This window comes from Gouania willdenowi, chromosome 11, assembly GCF_900634775.1.
Source record: "Gouania willdenowi chromosome 11, fGouWil2.1, whole genome shotgun sequence".
Classification (NCBI taxonomy): domain Eukaryota; kingdom Metazoa; phylum Chordata; class Actinopteri; order Blenniiformes; family Gobiesocidae; genus Gouania; species Gouania willdenowi.
The window spans coordinates 22806174-22829191 of NC_041054.1; the positions used below are offsets into that span (position 1 = coordinate 22806174).

At 35.6% G+C, this 23018-nt stretch overlaps 1 protein-coding gene across 1 annotated transcript; it reads right to left on the reverse strand.

Moving 5' to 3' along the window:
* Nucleotides 1-1138: 1138 nt before the first annotated feature.
* tbxta (T-box transcription factor Ta) lies at nucleotides 1139-5886 on the reverse strand. The gene is made up of 8 exons (XM_028461337.1): nucleotides 5619-5886; nucleotides 5083-5347; nucleotides 4181-4315; nucleotides 4043-4104; nucleotides 3907-3968; nucleotides 2775-2948; nucleotides 2574-2697; nucleotides 1139-1819 (listed from the first exon to the last, which is right to left on the reverse strand). Exons 1-8 carry the CDS (start codon nucleotides 5804-5806, stop codon nucleotides 1561-1563), a joined length of 1269 nt encoding a protein of 422 aa, XP_028317138.1. The 5' UTR covers nucleotides 5807-5886; the 3' UTR covers nucleotides 1139-1560.
* Nucleotides 5887-23018: the final 17132 nt, after the last annotated feature.

Here is a 23018-nt window from a genome sequence, read left to right on the forward strand (position 1 = left end):
GGCTTTCAAAATAATATGTTGAGGTTTCATTTATTCAGACAATGTTTCTCAGGAATTTTTTATCGCCTTTGATTGTTCCTTTGAAGTTTCACTTGAATCTGAATCTTGCTGGAAATGAATCTCACTGGAACCATTACATGGAAGTCAAGTGAAACTTCAAAGGAATCATCAAAGGCGAGCAGCAGAACTCTGACGAAGAATGGGAGTTGACAGTCGAAACATGTCGGGAGATAAACATTTCCTGAAAAACCTAGTCTGAATAAACAAAACCTCAACTTAACATACTGTTCAAAAAAGAAGACAAAATTAATCTCGCTGGAATTCTTTCAAAAAGAATGCTTTTATCTGTCTTCCAATGTGAAATATAATTTTCCTAAAACAAAATCCAATCTTTGGTTAAAAAGATTAACTGTTCTAAAACCTTATTTTACATTTTTAATGTCTTAGTATGGATGGATGGATGGATGGATTAAAGTCAGATAATTAAATACGCACATCCGATAAACCCGACTAGCATAGCGTACAGTTAGCTCAACTCTGTCTAATCACATTCTGATCAAAGAATCCAATTAGTCCAAACTGGCAAACCATCCACGTGTGAACTCAATCTTTGTGTATACCCCACTAAGTCCCAGGTGGAAAGCTTGATTCCTTCATCTTCCTCTGACTTTACTCACATGCACATCTGAACGTGTTAGCCGTACGTCTCACAGCGACGCAGATTGTAACAAAAGGGTGTCAGAAATGGGAAAGTAACCGTCGAGCAATTTGTCAACTGATTTTCCATCTCATCATTATTTGACTCTCATATAGCATTGGCCTGTGCCTGTCAGCATAGCAGTGGCACCTATATTATTTACAGGAGCTCATAATAAAAGGGGCAGACCTTCGCTAGTTGAGGTTTGACACTAACTTCACTAACTAATCAATAAATTGTATTTCAACCACATAAGTCATATTTTTCATCATCCCCATGCAGGTCAAACACGGCCAAAATACAATGACGCAGCCATTTTACGGCTGACAGCGAAGAAAACCAATGATACATTTGAGAAAACCTTTTTAATTTATTATTAAATGACATAAATAAGCCTCACAGAGTGTTCCATTACAAATAGATAGATTATGTACAGGCGGTTGGGCACTGGAAGAACCCTGCAGGCTAGCAGAAGGCACTGAAGTCCGACGGTGGAAGAAACACTTTGTATTGCAAACAGAAAAAGCACATTTATAAGTAGAACATGAGACATTAATTTAGTCTATATACACACATGTACACAAACGTGTTAGCATAAAGATATTTTTTGCACATAAGTAGGAATGAAACGTCAATTTGACTCTTTGTCAGTTGCTGTTTGGTCGAGTTGTGTCAGAAATGATAAGTAAGGACATTTTGAGTCTGTCCATGAGCAATGGTCGATAATCTGTGTGAGAACAGTTGTAGAAATGTTCAGTCTTTTCTCATCAGACTCTGGAACGACTGTCCATTTACTCTAACGGGTCCTCAGACATCTTCTTGACAAAGTCCTAATGTGTGAGCGTGATGGAAGCCTCAGTAACTCAATAGCTTTGGGCCACGGGCGCCCAGGTGGCCGTCAGCCTCGCAATGGAGCTTTCAAACTGAGCCTCTCCGACACCAACCTCGCTCAGGCTGGGGTCGTACATGGAGGAAGGCGAGGAAACAGGCAGAGTGGAGGTCAGGCCTGAGTAGGAGGAGCCTCTCAGGAATTGAGAAGTCAGGCCTCCAGGAATGGAACCTGAAGTGGAGCCGGAAGGGGTGAGACTTGTTCCAGACACCGACCAGAGACTTGGATATTGACTGTGGATGACAGGATGGAAAGGATTCAGATTTGGAAGGATCAAGCTCCTCTAGGCTAGTCCAACACATCAACAAGTACATTTGTTTACAAGCCAGTATTTTAAGTTGAGGTTTTGTTTAATCAGACAAGGTTTTTCAGGAAATGTTTATCTCCTGACATGTTTTGACTGTAAACTGCCAGTCCTCGTCAGAGAAGTTCTGCTGATCACCTTTGATGATTCCTTTGAAGTTCACTTGACTTCCATGTAATAGTTCCAGCAAGATTCATTTTGTCCTTTTTAACAGTTTAAGTTGAGGTTTTGTTTATGCAGACAAGGTTTTTTAGGATTTTTTTTATCTCTTGACATTACATTAATTGTCTGAATAAACCTTTGTCAGAGGAGTTCTGCTGATTGCCTTTGAGGATTCCTTTGAAGTTTCCATGTAAGGTCAGAAGTCAGGAGATAAACATTTCCTGAAAAACCTTGTCTGAATAAATAAAACCTCAACTTAAACTATTAAAAAAAGAAGACAAAATGAATCTCGCTGGAACTATTACATGGAAATCAATTGAAACTTCAAAGGAACCATCAAAGGTGATCAGCAGAACTATTTTGAGGAGACTGGCAGTTGACAGTCAAAACATGTCAGGAGATAAAAAATCTTGGAAAACCTTGTCTGAATAAATAAAACCTCAACTTAACAAACTGTTAAAAAAGAAGACAAAATTAATTGTTGGAACTATTTCCAAACTAAACATGGTTACAAAGCTCACCTTGAGTTGGATGTGGAGTTAGTGGTGTGGGACAGGGTTCCCATACCAGAGGAGTTTGGGATCTGAAGAGCAGACCAGCTTTCATGAGTTGGCAAAGTTCCTGATGTGTTGTCCATGTAATTGTCTGAAAAACACGTAAAAAAAACGGTGATCCCTGTGTTCATGTTGGAGCGTTTTAAGGTGACGCCTGGTGCTGCTTACTGGTGCTGGAGGTGCGGTGTGGGTAGTGGCTCGGGTACGGAGCTGCTCTGTGGCTCCTCAGGCTGGAGTAGCGCTCGCAGTACGAGCCGGAGGAGTGTCCGGCTGTACCGCTGAACTGAGGCGGGCTGCTGCTGGGACAGATCGGACCCTGGCCGGGAAGGAACCAACTTCCAACTGCATCACAGGAAATAAGACTTTTGAGTCAGAAGTTATATCGAGGAACCAAAAAAAAAGAACTCAAGCTGCTTCTTTAAAAGCTCCTACACAAGATATTGGTCACATTAGGCAGATGTAATGGATTACAAGTACTCATGTTACTGTAATAAGTTGCTTTTATGGGTACTTGTACATTTTGAGTATATTTGTAAGTAAGTAATTTTACTTGTACTTAATTTGTTACATTTCTACACCCAATTGTTACTGAGTAAATTATTGCTTTTTTTTTTATTTCTGTTTCATGGTCTTTTCATAAACTTTTATGAAAGCACGCTGAACATAATCCGTATGTTCGTAGTCGTGGTATTTCTTTATTTTTTATATATATTGTAAAATACAAGACATGACGAAAACAATATATATACTGTATACATGATACACAGACATAATGCAGTGCATACACAGTATAATGAGACAATAGGTGAGGATAATAATAATAAATAAATAATAATAATAATAATTAGCTTGTATTGTCATATACATACATGAGTGGATATCTACAAACTGAAATGTATGTAATCGTACCATTTCTGATCAACACCCACCCACCTTCTTGGATTCAGGTTGGGGTTTGAAAGTAACTAGTAACTTTTACTTTGAGTACTATTTAATTGAGCTGCATTTTATTAGTACTTGAGTATTTTATGTGTGACTTACTTGTACCTGTGCTTGAGTACAATTTCAATCAGTAACAGTACTTCAATTTTAAATAGCATGTTAAGATTTTGTTTATCCAGGACATTTTTATCTCCTTGTCTGAATAAACGAAACCTCAAATTAACAAAAATAAATAAATAAAATGAATCTTGATGAAAGTACTACTTCTGTTTGAGTAGGATATTAACAACTCTGACATTAGGACACTTTTAATGTTCTGTCAATGTCTAAATATCAAAGGAAAGTTCAGGATACTCACGCTGGGAGTAGCCAGACTGTTGACCATCAACACTGTGGTCGGTTACTTCTTTATGGTCACTCCTACAAACAAAACCGACATTAAACAACTTACAATCTCCACATTCAAAGCATTGAAGTTCAGGCTCGGTCCGTACCTTTCTTTAGCATCCAGGAAGGCTTTAGCAAAGGGATTGTGTTTGATCTTCAGAGCAGTGATCTGTGAGAAAGGAACAGGGTTTTTATTTGGTCACACAGCACAGGAGGCGACGGAAAGTCAAAGCGAGAACACTGACCTCTTCGTTCTGGTACGCAGTGACGGCTATGAACTGTGTGTCAGGGAACGACTGACTACTGATCATCTTCTGAATGCCTCCAACCTTCACGATGTGAATCCTTGGCTCGTATTTGTGCAGAGAATTCAGCATGATCTGTGGAAGCATTCAAATATACGACACAATGTATCACTTTTTATGCTTATTGTGAAACATTCCTGATTTCATTGGAATTAAACGCATTTTTTTTATTTTAGGAGTTGTTTTCTAAAGGGTGGAAATAACACATCGACATCAACAATAATATAATAAAAACTAAATATCCTTTTTTTTTTTTTTAGAATGGAATATAATGCTTTCATTGTCATTGCACAAAAACAACAAAATTGCATATGCCCCTCCCATCAACATTCAAGTACACTTCAAAGTTTCAAGCCAAACAGACTCAATCATCTTAAAAACAACACAAGATACGATAATATTCTGTCGGAATAAAAAGTTTATCAGTTGTTAAACTCTCTCTCTTTTTTAGTGGATTTTTTTTTTTAATAACCTAATTTAATAGATGTTGTTTCGGACCTGGTGGGGTAACTATTTTAGTTTTAAACTAAAAGAAAAAGTATTTGTTTTTATCTCACTTTTTAAATTGTTTCATTACTTTTTCTTTCTTTCTTTCTTTTTTTTTTTTTTTTTGCAATACATTTCCTTCCGATTAAGCTAATTAATTAGATTTCGATGTTTTATAATAGATTTACACAAAATATTTGTTTTAGATTATGATGATAAATAAAAAGTGCAATTATTGATATTTTCTTTAGTTACAAAAAAAATTGTAGGAATATTTTGGAAACTTTAAAGTTGCCACTGAATTTTTGAAACATTTTGGAGAATTTTGGCGAACATCTGGCCTGATGTCTCCTCACCTGTCCGCCACCGTTGAGTTTATTGGACAGTTTGACTTTGCTGAAGGAAACCGGAGCTTTCATCCAATGCGCTCCGAAGTTTGGGGAGTCCGGGTGGATGTAGACGCAGCTCGGGCTCTGGGGCTCGGGTTTGCCGCCGGGCACCCACTCCCCGTTCACGTACTTCCAGCGGTTGTTGTCAGCGGCTACAAAGTCCAGCAGCACGGAGTACATGGCGTTGGGATCCAGGCCGGTGACACTGGCCCTCAGCACAGGGAACATCCTCCTGAGAAGACAAATGTGGTATTATAGCTGAGGCCTTCAGGTGGAGGCCCGGTTGTTTCATTTGACCTAAAGTTAGGTTTTATTTAGTTTGTTTATCATATAGATAGTTAGTCAAATGTTGGCTTATTTTGTTAAACAGCTTTAAAATGTCCTGTCCTGCCCCAACTCGCTCAGAAAACCCCGTGCGTAAAACGCGGCGGACCTGTGCGTAATAGCCAGGCCTGGATGGCACCGCGGCCTCCGTCCCCACAGCCCGCGGATCTCAGACCTACCTCCCCGTCTTGGTGACGATCATCTCGTTGGTCAGCTCTTTGAACTTGCTCCACAGCTCTGCGTCATCCAATGTCAGTTTAATATCCCTCTCCGACACGTCGCCCTTCTCGCTGCCCTTCTGGAACTCGCTCTCCACGGCGCTAAGGAGATGCTCCAGCCGCTGGTCCGGGTTCGAGGAAGAAGACATGTTTTCCAAGACGCCAAAGGTAGGCTTCAGTCTGTACAGTGATCACACAGACAAGCTCCGGGGTTAAACTGAGAGAGGACCCGAGGCCTTTTCATTTATGGGCCCCCAGGGACCTCATGGTGACAAGAGGGCGGGGTTTGTGAAGCCTCATTCACCGCCTCCACCCCCCACCCTCCCCCCCTCTACAATTTAAATGACATTTATAAGAATGAAACTACACTTCACGTACAAAACCTTTATTCTAATAAACTCTAGTAAAAATCAACAACTATAACAATGATTACATCACTTTTTACATTTCTGTTCCCTGTGCTGCTGCTGCTGCAGCTTAAAGCCTGACATCTAAACTTTGATATTAAATTATTCATTAGTCACCATCACAACTGCTGCCAAGCCAAAGTTGTGACCATAAACAAAAGAAGGGAAGCGATGAGGGGCAGTCGTGCCTTTGAACTCAGTTGTATATTTGCAAGTAGTCCTAATCTTTTGTTGTCTCAAATCCACAAGGAGAAGAAGCAGTGTTTACTGAGCCAGGGCCATTAGGCGTGACTCTGCTCCTGTCCTGTGGGCTCCAAGTGTGGACAAACCCACAAGTGATGCCCACATTTACATAACGTGTGTCCCAAATCCATGGCTTTTCAGGATTCCAGTCCACGAGGAACCTGTGCTGCTGTTTGAGTCGAAAACCAGTGGTTCTCGAACTGTTTTGGCTCAAGTACCAACTTTCTTTTACTTTTGAATTCAAGTCCCCCCTGATGTCTGACTACAACATGTTGCTCAGAATTCTGTGGAAAAAACAACTATAGAGAATAATGATGGAATGAATGAGTGATAACACACATTTTAAAGAATCTCATTTTGTAAAATAAGTGGAATAAAACACTATTTAGTGCCTCATGAATAGATTTATTTCTATAGTTTATATCATTTACGGTCATCTCCCTCCTGTTGTGGGACCAATACTGACCCTTTTTTTTTTTTTTTTTTTTTTTTTTGTGTGTATTTTGTTGTCTGTTCTTTTATTATATTGAGTATATTTTTTCCTTGTAGTGTGTATTTTTTGTTGTTTTGTGTGTTGTTGATATTACTTAAATCATTTTTTGTTTGTCGTGTTGTTTGATTATTTCTTATGTCGTTTGGTATGTTTCTCTGTTATTTATTTTTGTGTATTTTGTAGTGATATTGTGTGTTTTTTTTTTTTTTCATCTATTGTGTCTTTGTTGTCGTTTTGTGTGTTGCTGGTAATAGCCAGTGTTTTCCTCTTAGTGTGTGTGTTTTTGGTGTCATTTTGTGTATTTTCTTGTTTGTTTTTTTTTTTTTATTATTCAATGTATTTTTATTTCATTTTGTGTGTTTTTGTTGACGTTTTGTGAGTTGCTGGTAACAATCAGTGTGATTATTATTTTTAACTAAAAATAAACATAAAAAACCCCATTTTTTAATTATTTAATTCTTTCCCCCCCCTCTGTCTCTCTCAAGTATCCCCTGTAGTGCCATCGTGTATCCCTAGGGGTACACGTACCCCCATTTGAGAAACACTGATCTAAACCACTGGTCCACACCTCCACATATATTGATCTGTTTAATTCTAGGGAATGGGGAGGGAAAGCAGAAAACTGGGTGTGAGATATACTGTATATCTATAAAATGACAAAGCTCAGACATTCACTAATAGAAACGTTAAGCAAGAGTTTGTTTATTTCATTGAAATCATTATTTTCATTCTAAATGCTAAAATACTATAGGAAATATCTACTTTCTCATTACACTGATGCCAACTTAAATTCAAATAAAAGTTTATTACATGGTAAAATATACAGTAGGATAGGTCCATCTATTTTAGCCACTTCACTTTATATTATCTATAATATTATTAGATCGGGGAAATGTGTGAATGTGTTTTTTTTTAAATTTTTTCCACATTTCGTTGTGGCTCCAGGTGAAATGACTTAGCCGTAACATAAGCTCTTCTATCAAGTACAGCTGATGTGACCAGTTTAAAATGCAGCAATAAATAAATAAACAAATAAATGTAATAATAAATTAACAAACAAATCTAAATTTAACGGGGTATGCCACGAAGCAAGATTATCTCTTATCGCCCTAACTTCTGGGATTAAGTCTTACGGCGCTAAATCACCATGGTAACTTAGGCTGAACGACTAACCTGGTCGGCACCAGGTTTTGTTCTGACTGGGATCTTAGCGAGTGCTAAATAAAGGGAAACTGATCAGAGTGCTGTTTGTTTATCATCCAATAGATTCATATCATAAATAATTTCAGGCTTTTACGCATTCACAGAGTCTGTGATTCGCTGCCAGCATTCCATCCAACACTGTTGCTTTTCGCTGTCATCATGGATTTAAATTCATTGCATTTGTTAAAGATCATAAGCTGTTCCTCTTTTGTAAAAAAGCTCGCTCTGCCACGTTTTTCCATTGTAGTGATTGGTCGGACACTGTGATCTCCACCCTTTTTATGTGAATGCGCACATACCCAGGCTGAAAACACAAGGCTTAAATTAACGTGTTGTTATCGACCTTCGTAGGACAGCTTCTCTCTGACAGGGAATGTTTGGTTAGGTGGAGCCTTTAATGTGCAATGCATATGTTAGCGCAATTAAATTATTCTTTTTTTGTTAAAAAACATGATTAAAATTTTTTTTTTTTGGATCGATATGATAATCGTGCAGTGAAATATTGCGATAAATTGCAGAATCTTTTTTTTCTTTCACCCTTAGTTTACATGCACACAAGTAGATTAAAGACTTCTCGTTTTGTCTGAGTATATACAGCCAATGGAGAAAATGAAATTGCTGTCTGACTCCACCTCAATAGCTTGTATCGTTTACAAAACAATGCGTATTGACGTTGTTTCCATGTGAACCACAAAGAAAAATGACAACAGCTGGAAACCTTTTTCTTCCATCTCGTTACGCTTTCGCAGAATGAAATTAGTTTCTTTGTCCGTCTAAAAGCACATTTTCTGCTTCTCGCCGCCATAAATATCTTCTTATTCTGGGAGACGAAGTACAAGTAGTGTCTGATTCCTATGTAGCTAACAAAAGAGCTATACCGGTATTGTCGATGGTGCAAGTGGTATCGCAATATTTTGAAGAGGTGGTGACGCTAGCCTTTCCATCTCTGCTACATCTGTCCCCAGCGAGCGTTTCTTTTCAGCTACAGGAAACATCCACGTCAACGTCCAAAAGTGTTAAATGTTGCCAGTAAATGTAGACATGCTAATATTGTTAAAAAGGGCTATGAAGATTGTCCTAGTTTGATATTTTAAAGACTTGTAAAGTCTGTACATTTCCAGGGTTCCCGCGGATCCTTAAAAAGTCTTAAAAGGCATTAAATTCATGAATCTAGTCTAGTCTTAAATTTTAACACATAATATTAAGTATGATTTTAAGATTGTAATTAGTCTCACCTTTCAAAATAACAAAGATTTTTTATTTTTTGTACTTTTGTTGTTGTTTTATATATATATATATATATATATATATATATTTTTACTTGTCTGCACATGCTGTCAAAGGTTGTTGTTGTTTTATAGATTTCTGGCTATTTTCTATTTTTGCAGTCATCTTGTGTTTTTGGAGTGATTTTTATTATTTTAGTGTTTTTTTTACAGAGTGGCACATTCTGCACTTTAAATAGTAAAAAAACAAAAACATTTATCTTATTTATACTTAAGTTGAAAAAGTTATTCCAAGTTCACTGTTTTTCAACCTTGGGGCCGTGACCCCATGTGGGGTCATCTGAAGTGTCTAGTAATTGATGAAAAAAAATTATTATTATCGTCCCATATCGTTTATCATGAGCCCATGATCGTATATCATCCTGTAAACTTTAAATATTGTTATACTTCATAGGTACTGTATAGTCAGAAGGGCTACCAGTTTAAAAAGAGCTTCTTAAATACTACATTTTCATGGTTACACTTTAATTAGAGGGGAAGGTAATAAGGAAGGCTAGCAGGCACTTAAAAAGGTCGGAAATGTTTAAGTTTCAACATGAAACATTTTATTTCTCCTAATTTATGCAATTGTTTCATTTTCTGCATTTCATAGAAAATCCCTGTGTTGCTATTTTACTATAACTACAAACAAACAACTTTTAACTGATCGTAAAACATGTAAAATTTGTAAAATCCACCTTGTGTTTGTTAAAATTTATTTTATTTATATCATATTATTATATATTACATACCACAACTCATACACCAAAGCTGCAACACTTAAAAACATTTGTCCCAATGTTTCCAGGAAAATAAACATTTAAAGATGGTTATTTTAACAGTAAAACTTTATCACGTATTTGACCTTATTAACTAGGGCTGAACGATTTTTGGAAAATAATCTAATTGCTATTTTTTTTCCTCAATATTGCGATTTAATACGCGATTATTTTTTCAAGGGCCTCTTGTCATGTATTTTTCAATGAACACAAGCAATAAATCAATCTGTTTCATAATAAACAATTTCAGATTTATTTAATGTAAAATATACATTTTAAAGCACAGATTACAACAATAAAGCTTAACAGGACAGTCTATAAATACATAAAATAAACAGATATAAAAATAAATAAAGCTTACTAATATCCAGTCAGTAACATCACACATACAAAAGTGTAGGAAAAGTAAGGAAAACTAATATCTGCTTTAACCAATTGGATGTTTTTTAGGTAAATAAAACTCCCAACAAACTTAAAATAAGTTATTACAAAAAAAAATAAAAAATTGCAGCCTTTGCGATTAGAAAATCACGTTTTATGATAAAGTTATAATATCGCAAATGCAATTAATCATTTAACTTTAATACTAACGAGATCTCTCATCTGTATTTATCTTTGTGAGTTTGAATCCTGGAAAGTAAATCATATTTAGATGGAGCTCATTGGTGACTAGAGCTGTTGAGGACCCCTCACATGGTCCGTGAGGGCTACCTGCGGCCCGCGGGCACCATGTTGGTGACCCCTGTTCCAGCTCAATCTGAGCACTCCTGTTGCTGTTGCTGTTGTTGTTGTTGTTCCCATCCCCTGTGATTCCACTGTCTGTGACGTACTTGGAATTGAGTGAGGGCCGTGGAGCGCGTCTCCACTTTACTACACCACTTCCTCCAGTTCTACAGAGGCCATAAAAGTAAAGGGGTTCTCTCACACCTTTGCATTCAGCAGCCTTTCTCCTTTTTTATTTTGGATTGCAGAGAGGAGACAGACAGTGTTAAAAAAAAAAAAAAAAAACCCTCCCCTCACCAACTGAACCTTTAGGCGTTCCCCCACAATAAAGGTGCTAGAGACCGGGGACCCCCCACTGTACCTGAAAGTGGTTGAACACAGACATGAACATTGGAGAACAGTCATGTGGAGACAAAATTATGGTTCATTGTTATATGAATCTATGATAGTACATATTAAAAGGTGGTGAAATGGGGTTTTAAAAACCACAGAAATTGGTTCAAAGTTGCGAATTAGATTGGGCAAAAACAGACAGAAAAACAAAAAATAAATTCATTTTTTTTTGTTCAAAGTGTTTTTATTGTAAATGTTTATGATACAAAACAGAAGAAAAGAAAAAAACAATGTCTTTTTTTTTTTTTTTTGGCTTATAACCCCCCTCCCCCCTCCCACAGAACACTCCCACCCTGTTGCACCTTAAAAAAAAAAAAAAAAGTTACCAAAAGAATAGAAATATGAATACAACATCATTCTGATAGAATAAGTGAAGGATCCACCTGTTTCATTTGATCCAAGATGGGTTTCCAGAGAGTGAAAAACTTACTGGCACAACCTCTTGTAGGATATCGTATCTTCTCCAGTGTTAGATGAGACAAAGGATCAACAAACCGCATTCTAAACAATGGAGGGCATTTGTCTTTCCATTTATGCAGTAGAAGCCTTAATAAGTCTAGTAAATGCAATCACATCTTTTTGCTTTTGAGTAAATTTAGAAAATTGTGGTACAATACCAAATATTGCAATTGTGGCGCCCGGTTCAACATTAATCTGAAATACATAAGAAAGAAATATGGATTCGCAAAAGTGTGTCAATTTTGAGCAAAACCAAAAAATAAATTCATTTATTGAATTGCTATAACAAAGCATGCATTGCTGTGTTAAAAAGAGTGCACTTCTTTGACAGCATGTGCAGACAAGTAAAAAAAAAAAAAAAACGTGGTAAAAAGAGTTCAATATTGTGTCAATATTGACTTAAAAGTGGCAGAAAAAGTAGCAAGAATTGGTTTAAACTCGCAGCTGAAACACCCACAGTGTAGGACTGAGCGATACCACAGGTCATTCATTCACACCACTGTCAGATTGTACAATAAATAGGTCTAGGACGTACTTGTACTGTCTGTAAATATATCTCCTTGCCCTCGCCTGTAAATATGTATATACTATGCATCCTTCATGCTTTTTATGTTATTTTTTTTAAATTTATATATAGCTTATATTATTGTGTTATTTATTGTATCTTCATTGGACTATTTTTTTGGGTGTCTTTTAGGTTTTCTGTGTGTTTCCTTCTGTTGTCTTTTTTTTTTTATTGCACTTCATCTGATGTGGGTTGCCATGACGATAAATTTCTCCACTGCGGGATGAATAAAGATACACGACTCCACTCAAATAATGGGCATGACAAATCGTGAATGTGGTTAAATTGGCAAAAATAAGCATGAAATATGGTGAAAAGAGTGACAATAATGGGTCAAAATGTGCGACATTAGGTGCGAAAAGTGATGGAAAGGGTTTCTAAATGTTGAAAATATTTTAAAAGTGGAAAAATGTGCAGAAAAAGGCAATTTGATGAAGTGGCAGAAATAGGAGTGATGTAGCGAAAATGGGTTAAAAGGAGCAAAAATGTGGCAAGAATAAATAGATGAAAATAGGTTAAAATATGGCAAGTTTGGTGTAGTTGCAGGTAGGGCTGGGCAATTTTACCTGAAAAAAGATTTTTTTTTTTTAAATTTGAGTTTCGATTTGATTTTCAATTTTTTTTTCAATGACTGCAGACATCAGATATGTTGTCAAAAGTGCAACTTTATTGCTGTGATTGTCCTCAAGAGTTAAAATGCATAAAACAATCCCAAAATAAAAAGTAAATGAGACTCTGTCATTCAACAATTCAACAACTTTAACCCAGGTTTAAGCAAAAGTGCAACAGCAACTTCACAGTAGCTTCAATTTTCTGATTAAGAACTCAGATAACTACATATTTTATAGCATACAACATTACAATGACAAAATAATAAACTATTACCTTAGCATCTCAGCATAGTGCAATAAAAAATTAAACATGCCTGTGGCACACATACAGTATAGCCTACTCAAAGGGTAAACAAATGTAAACAAAGAGGGGCTCACATCACGCTACGGTAACCCATAAGGACGGAACGCGAAAAAGTTCAAAAAAACTGTTTTGAAAAAAGAAATTATTTTTTAAATTATTATTATTATTATTATTATTATTTTAAACTTTAATTTGCAAAAAAAATATATATATTTTTTTTTTTTATTTACAAATTCAATACCCAGCCCTAGTTTGCTGGGTAAAAATGAGCAAAAATCCCCTAAAAATTGTTAAAAAAATATTCTTTATTTGGCGACCCCCTCCTAGTGTCTCCCTTTTGCTGTCCCAACCCCATGATTGAGAACCCCTTGGCTATGCAACGAGCTGTCACTGAATCCATAACTGAGTTTTAAATATGGCTATGGTGTGTGTTACAAAAAAGTCAGGAAGTGTCTGCGTGTAGCAGCGGCAGCAACAACAACAAACTGTTGTGGGACGTTGCCAGGCGAGAAGAACAGAAGCACAACAGAAGTGAAAACATCCTCCCAGCCCGTCTGGAGGAGCCTCTCCTCCTCCGTCCCACACAGTGAACAAACGTGTGCTGTGGAGTATGAAGCTCGCTCAGGTTTCCCACAGCTTGTGTCTGCTCAGCGCTGCGAGGGTTAACCCGTGCAGGCCGAGCCCTGGCATCAGCACACACTCACCTAGGTGAGAAATATTACAGAGAGCTGGTGTCTCACAAAGAGACAGTTATAACGATGCATATTTTCCACAGAACCTCGCTGGCCTAAATAAGTAAACACTGGAGGCGGATGAGTCAGAAAAAGCACATATTATCGTTATCGCACGCAGACGTTAAAAACTAAAGGAACTTTTCTTTCTTCATTTGTTAAGAACACAAAATACAGCAGGACAAGTTCATTTAATTCACACTAATACTATCTGAGTTCACACTAATTAGACCAGTGTTTCTCAAATGGAGGTATGTGTACTCCTAAGGGTACGCAATGGCATTACAGGGGGTACGAGAGAGAGCGGAAATTATAAAAACTATAGAAATAAATCTATTCAGGAGCCACTATATCAGTGTTTTTCAACCTTGGGGTCGGGACCCCATGTGAGGTCACCTAAAATTTCTGAACAATTTAAATAGATTTTTGATTTTTTGTTCTGTTTTTTTTTTTTTTTTTTTTTTAAATAAAACAACACACCATCTTAAACAACTGTATGTCTACATTTTCACTTTGTTAAATATATAAATCTAGTTCAACTAAATTACAGAAAAAATAAAAATAAATAAATCTGAGCTCAAACATGATCAAAAACTAATTCTAGAAAAAAAATGTCTAGGGTTGCCAGAAATTCTTGATATCAAAATGGGGTCACAATCCAAAAAAGCACTAAATACTGTTTATTTCCACTTACTTACAAAATGAGATTATTTAAAATGTGTTATCACTCGTTCATTCTATCATTATAGTTTTTAATCAAAATGTTATAGTCAGACAAAAGGGGGTACTTGGTCTTCAGAAATAAGAGAAAAGGGTTTCTTGAGCCAAAAAAGTTTGAGAACCACTGAATTAGACCATTGACCACATTGTCTTAATGTATGATCTGTATGTACATATTTACATATATCTACTGTAAATGTCAAATCAACATTTAAAGCTGTTTAAAGCTACACATGCCAGTGAGCCCCCCAAAAAACACTGTCAAAGTGACATTTCACAGGTTTCCACAGATTAAAAGGTGTTGACAGAACAATGGCAGAGTTGATATTGTGGTTTCCATAGAAACACCCGAATCAGAGTCATGTTATATCTCGATAAAGAAACCGGACAGAAATGACGTCGAGTGAATGACAGACTGTGTTGAAACTGTCATTGAAACTGTCATACTAACATGCTACTCTACTCATACTAACGTACTACTCATACTAACATACTACTCTACTCATACTAACATGCTACTCTACTCATACTAACGTACTACTCATACTAACATACTACTCTACTCATACTAACGTACCACTCATACTAACATACTACTCTACTCATACTAACATACTACTCTACTCATACTAACATGCTACTCTACTCATACTAACGTACTACTCATACTAACATACTACTCTACTCATACTAACGTACCACTCATACTAACATACTACTCTACTCATACTAACGTACTACTCATACTACCATACTACTCTACTCATACTAACGTACCACTCATACTAACATACTACTCTACTCATACTAACGTACTACTCATACTAACATACTACTCTACTCATACTAACGTACTACTCATACTAACATACTACTCTACTCATACTAACGTACTACTCATACTAACATACTACTCTACTCATACTAACATACTACTCTAGTCATACTAACATACTACTCTACTCATACTAACGTACTACTCATACTAACATACTACTCTACTCATACTAACGTACTACTCATACTAACATACTACTCTACTCATACTAACGTACTACTCATACTAACATACTACTCTACTCAAACTAACGTACTACTCATACTAACATACTACTCTACTCATACTAACATACTACTCTAGTCATACTAACATACTACTCTACTCATACTAACGTACTACTCATACAAACATACTACTCTACTCATACTAACGTACCACTCATACTAACATACTGCTCTACTCATACTAACGTACTACTCATACTAACATACTACTCTACTCATACTAGCATACTACTCTACTCATACTAATGTACTACTCATACTAACATACTACTCTACTCATACTAACGTACTACTCATACAAACATACTACTCTACTCATACTAACATACTACTCTACTCATACTAACGTACTACTCATACTAACATAGTACTCTACTCAAACTAACGTACCACTCATACTAACATACTGCTCTACTCATACTAACGTACTACTCATACTAACATACTACTCTACTCAAACTAACGTACTACTCATATTAACATACTACTCTACTCATACTAACATACTACTCTAGTCATACTAACATACTACTCTACTCATACTAACGTACTACTCATACTAACATACTACTCTACTCATACTAATGCACTACTCATACTAACATACTACTCTACTCATACTAACATACTACTCTACTCATACTAACGTATTACTCATACTAACATGCTACTCTACTCATACTAAAGTACTACTCATACTAACATACTACTCTACTCATACTAACATACTACTCATTCTAACATACTACTCTACTCATACTAACATACTACTCTACTCATACTAACGTACTACTCATACTAACATACTACTCTACTCATACGAACATACAAGTCTACTCATACTAACGTACTACTCATACTAACATACTACTCTACTCATACAAACATACTACTCTACTCATACTAACGTACTACTCATACTAACATACTACTCGACTCATACTAACATACTACTCTACTCATACTAACTTACTACTCATACTAACATACTACTCTACTCATACTAACGTACTACTCGAACTAGCATACTACTCTACTCATACTAACATACTGCTCTACTCATACTAACGTACTACTCATACTAACATACTACTCTACGCATACTAACGTACTACTCATACTAACATACTACTCTACTCATACTAACATACTACTCTACTCATACTAATGTATTACTCTACTCATACTACCGTACTCCTCATATTCACATACTATACTCATACTAACGTACTACTCATACTAACATACTACTCATACTACTGTACTCCTCATACTAGCATACTACTCCACTCATACTAACGTACTACTCATACTAGCATACTACTCATACTAACGTACCACTCATACTAACATACCACTCTACTCATACTAACATACTACTCATACTAACGTACCACTCATACTAACATACTACTCTACTCATACTAACATACTACTCTACTCATACTAATGTATTACTCTACTCATACTACCGTACTCCTCATATTAACATACTATACTCATACTAACGTACTACTCATACTAACGTACTACTCATACTAACATACTACTCATACTACTGTACTCCTCATACTAACATACTACTCCACTCATACTAACGTACTACTCATACTAACATACTACTCACACTAACCTACCACTCATACTAACATACTACTCTACTCATACTAACGTACCACTCATACTAACATACTTCTCTACTCATACTAACCTACTACTCATACTAACGTACTACTCATACTAACAAACCACTCATACTAACGTACTACTCATACTAACTTACTACTCTACTCATACTAACGTACCACTCATACTAACGCACTACTCATACTAACGTACTAATCATACTAACATACTACTCATACTAACGTACTCCTCATACTAACATAGTACTCTACTCATACTAACGTACTATTCATACTACCGTACTACTCATACTAACGTACTCCTCATACTTCCATACTCTACTCATACTAACACACTACTCATACTCATGTACTACTCATACTAACGTACTACTCATACTAACGTACTACTCATACTAACAAACCACTCATACTAACGTACTACTCATACCAACATACTAATCATACTAACATACTACTGTACTCATACTAACGCACTACTCATACTAACATATTAATCATACAAACATACTACTCATACTAACTTACTACTTATTACTAACATACTACTCTACTCATATCAACGTACCACTCATACTAACGTACAACTTCTACTGTTGTACTACTCATATCAACGTACTAATACTAACAAACTAATCATACTATCATACTACTCATATCAACGTACTACTCATACTAACATACTAATCATACTATCATACTACTCCTATCAACGTACTACTCATACTAACATACTAATCATACTATCATACTACTCATATCAACGTACTACTCATACAAACATACTAATCATCCTATCATACTACTCATATCAACGTACTACTCATACTAACATACTAATCATACTATCATACTACTCATATCAACATAGTACTCATACTAACATACTAATTCATCCTATCATACTACTCATATCAACGTACTACTCATACTAACATACTAATCATACTATCGTACTACTCATTTCAACGTACTACTCATACTCAGTCTGATGTCAAAATGAGTATGTAGTGCGTTGACATTAGATAGTATGGAAAGATTGAGTAGGTGAGAAATACCCACATGTGTACTATATCGAGATATTTTTAAGTATGCACAGTGGACACACAGTCATACTCTCCAAAAATCTCTGAAATGTCAACGGGTTTCCGTGGGTTTTATGAATCAAATGACCACATGTTGATATTCTACTTGGTCATTTTCTCACTTAAATTGTTTTTTAGATCTTTCAAAGTTGGCGAATCAACGGAGATATTTAGCCTCAGTGTGATTCTGGGTTTTGTCATTGTAGGTTCCAAATGCATCATGAAACTTGGAGGTATACTTCAGTGGAAATGTTCATCATCCTAATCATACTAATAGTATATAGTAGACAGTATATACTCTTTGCAAATAAATCCCTGTCAGAGGATTTATGAGAACAATATTTGGATGACATGTTTGAAGATTTGAGATCTAAAAATATATAAAAATCAAATAACCCTGTCCCCATGAGGGCTTTTTGTAACTCCAATGGTACACGTAGTGTACCATTCATTATAATGCAATCCTTAATGTAATACACAACTTGATATTTGAAGAACAATGATAGTAATAAAAATATTACACTTTAATGTGACAATTTTGAAAATATGTAGTATCTTTTTTTTGTGTGTATTTAATCAAAATCATATAAAGATATGGCAAAAAAATGTTTTTAACAGCAGCAATGGCTGGAAAACAGGATGCTGAAAATGGATGGTAGGAAAAAGGGGTGGGATTAATACGTTTATATATCCAGCAACTCCCTTTCAAACACAAAAAAGTATGTATATGCAGTAACATGTAATTGTTTTGTTTTTGGGTTTTTTTCTGGAGGGAAGCCTTCTGCATCAAATATTTTGTTCATTGTAATAATATTTTTTGTATTACTGCATTAGTTTGAAATAATATTACATTATATCATCATATCATCAATGTCATCATATCACAATTACAAAAAGTAAATAAAATTCCAGTTTTAATTTTTTCCATTTATTAAATGCCTAATCATACCTAACTCCTAACCATTACGCTTATTGTAATAAAACTTTTCTTATCATTTCATTTTAATTTATTATTATTTATATATTTTTTTAGAATTTTTATACTTGAGATTTGGATTTTGTCCATTTTTCTAATACAAAGTTGGGATTTATTTCGTTTTTTCCCCTGACAACGATATGCAACTTTAGGTGCTAAATGTAATAGAATGTGAAATAATACAATAAATGGTTGAGGTGAAGCAAATCCACATGATAATGCAATCGAATGCAATACAATATAATATAATTGATGTAAAGCTAAATGCTACATTTTTACAACATGGATCTATATGATGCATGGGAATTGAATGCAATAAACAAACAATTTTATTCAATTTATGCAATTCAATATGAGTTGAACATGTGCATATCACAATATACCAAAGGTGTACTGTAGTGTTAGAAAGCGCCATGCTTGTTTATTATCAAAGTCACAATTAATGCAAATACTAATACTAATATATTTCTATTTGATGACAGATGTCATACATTTTAGGTAGAAATAAAATCTTTAATGCTAGAAAAAGCCCCACATCTTGATTTAAGAGATAAGAACCAATACGTTCCCACACACACACACACACACACACACGTTCCCACACAGCCACCCCTGATGTGGATTCGACCCTGAGCTTCGTCTGTCGCGTTTGCGTTTCCACTTCAAGTTCAGGAAATCTAAACTTTCTTCTTCTAATCACCTGTCCCTTTGAAAGGGATAAAAAGAATTAGTTTGGGACAGTAATTGCCACCCTCTCTGACCGACGCCTCCTCCTGGGTCGCACCAGTCCTCCCAGTAAGTGCCCTAGCAGTGGACCTCGAGACCTTTGGCATGCTAATGATAGCAGCATCAGTTTTGACACGACGGAGACAGAGACCAGCCGGCTCTGAAGAAAGAAATAGCGGAGGACACCATGAGGGGGACGCTTTGTTATGTATGTGCCAAGTGTGTGCGGATGCATCAAATAGACTGCAGAAACCAAAATACTGCTCCCACTGGGAAAACATACTGTATATACTACTGTATGGGATGATTTAACAGATTATGTTCATACCATGTCTACAATTTCATTAAAGCACATTCAACTAAATGACTGTAATTAAATCTTAATTTAAGATTATAGACAGTTACATTGTTGTTTTCTGATGAAAGTCTTTCAATTCTCCAAAACTTTAATTTTCCGTGTTGATGCCAATAAACATGGACCCTCATACAGGGGTGTCCAGACCAGTACATTACATTATCAGCAACACCAAATCAGTGATCCTCAACATGTGACTCATTATGTCTTAACTTTAATTATTATTCCCACAGAAAACCTTAAAACTATTTCCTTTGGTCATTTTACAACTTCCTTTGTCCCATTTTTGCCCCTTTTCAAAACTTTTTTAGACTTTAGCTACCGTTTGCCAATAAATATCCTTTTTTCCCCTATTTTTGTACATTTCTGCAAGCTCTTTTTATCTTTTTTTTATCAAATTTTTGTCCTTTCTTTAAAAAAATTGGCCACTTTTCATCCAAATAAGCTACCTTTTTCCCCAATAAATACCACTTTTTTTTTCCATTTTACAACTACATTTTGCGTCTTTTTGTTCCAACATCACTATTGTTTGTCACATTTTGCCCATTACACACCTTTGCCATTACATACCACCTGGTTCCTCTTTATTTGTCCATTTTTTGGCCACTCTTGACTGCTTTTGGCCCATTTTAGTCATTTTTACTCTTTTCTTGTCACGTTTTTTGCCCCTTTTGGACCATTTTTGGACACCTGTTACCATGTTTGCCTCCACTCGCTCATCACAACAAAAAAAAAGAAAACGCAGCAGAAAATCATTGACACAGAAATGTAGGAGAATGGACATGACGCCTTCAACTACCATCTAACTACTAACTAACTCTGCATAGCAGCCAGTTTCTGGCCATGTAAATAATCCATTACATTACGGAACCATTCTGTGATATTTAACTAAAAGTGAGACTTTCTAGTAGTTTTAGTCAATCATAGTCCATCCATCCATATTCTGACCTGCTTGATCCTAAACAGGGTCTCAGGGACAGATATATATATAGTTATATTCATTTTTCTCAATATAATGAATATTTTGTCATGTAAAACTTTGTTATGTGTTGTTACACGTCATCATATATAATAATATATTATGAATATTATTATTTCGCTTTATACAAATTAATTTTGAATTATGTTATTGCACATAGAATCATATCTATTATATTACACATATTCATATCGCATTAGATGATAAAATAGTAGGTTTTGAATAGTAATAATATATATATATCATATATATCAATTTTTATGTCTTTTTTTCTTAATATTAAATAATTTTGCACTATGTAATTAAGCTATGAGATTTAATTTACTTTAATTGTGTCAGAATGGTTCTGTAATGTGGTGATGGATTAAATAGTGTTTATTTACATGGCTGCTAAGCGTAGTTAGATGTATATATACAGTATATATGTTCATTTTTATAATTTATAATTCTCATATATCTGTGTTAGCCTGGTGTTACAGCTAGAGGTTCTCTTAGTTGTTCCCCCCTTGATTCTCAAAGATAAGGAACCTTTTGATTGTTCTAGGGTTGAAATGTTATAATTTGCCACTTGTGATAATGTTAAACCTTATTTTTAAATCAAAACACACTCTGGTTAAGTTCATTTACCTGTGTTGTAAATATATCACATTTATGCTGTTAATATCTATTGGTTCCATCTAGTGGTTGCAAACATAATGAAAGGAGCAATAGAGGAAATATAACAATGGAATGAAAACAGGAGCATTGTTTTGAATAAGGAAACAATTATAGTGTTATAGTAACAAGTCCTAAGATGTTTCCTTTAACTGAAAAAAAAAAAAAAGCTAAATTCTCACTGAACACCTTTTTCCTGTTATCATTAATCAATGTTGAATCTATTCATCATTTGTCCTTTTAAATTATGGTCACATAGTGTTTGGTTTGGGGTTCGGGTCAGTTTGACGTAAACGTTGCTTTTCTTCCTATTTTTAGACGCTTATCAGTAGGTTGTTGTTGTTGTTGTTGTTGTTGTTGTTGTTGTTGTTGTTTTTTTGCTTTTTTTTGAAATGCTCAACAGAAAAATACTGTATCAAGTCTTCCCGGCACCAAGATGGCACTTTAACAACAATAATAGCCCAAAAAAGACATGTTGCATAATTATGAGTGTGTCAAAATGGGTACATTTTTTTCAGGATATTTTGTACAGTTTTTTGGCTGCAGTGAAGTCTTTCAGGATGAGATTTCACAGGAGTTACGAGGATCCTGCTTAAAACAACCTTCAATGGAAACACAATCATAGCAATTATATTTTGTCGACTTTTGGAAACATAGCTTTTAAAATCTGTAATGGAAACCCAGCTAGTGTATCTTTTTTTTAATCAATCATCCTTCTGTCTGACCCGGTTGTGCCTGTTTTCAGGATCTGTTGGTGCCTATCTCCGGCTCTCATTGGGGGTACACCCTGGACAGGGCACCAGTCCATCACAGGGCAACACACAGACAGACAACTTCTCACACTCACATTCACTTCTACAGGCCATTTAGAGACCGTGAATGTTTTTTGACTGTGGGAGAAAGCTGGAGTGTCCGGAGGAATACTCTGGCACGGGGAGAACATGCAAACTGCACACAGAAAGGACCAAAGTGTCCACCG

Excerpts from the sequence above, each read along its gene's own strand:
- tbxta (XM_028461337.1), bottom strand. The coding sequence starts at position 5,806 with ATGTCTTCTTCCTCGAACCCGGACCAGCGGCTGGAGCATCTCCTTAGC. Across the intron at positions 4,105-4,180 it reads CTGCGTACCAGAACGAAGAG|ATCACTGCTCTGAAGATCAA; the intron begins GTCAGTGTTCTC and ends CCTTTCTCACAG. Across the intron at positions 1,820-2,573 it reads AACTCCACATCCAACTCAAG|TCAATATCCAAGTCTCTGGT; the intron begins GTGAGCTTTGTA and ends TGTCATCCACAG.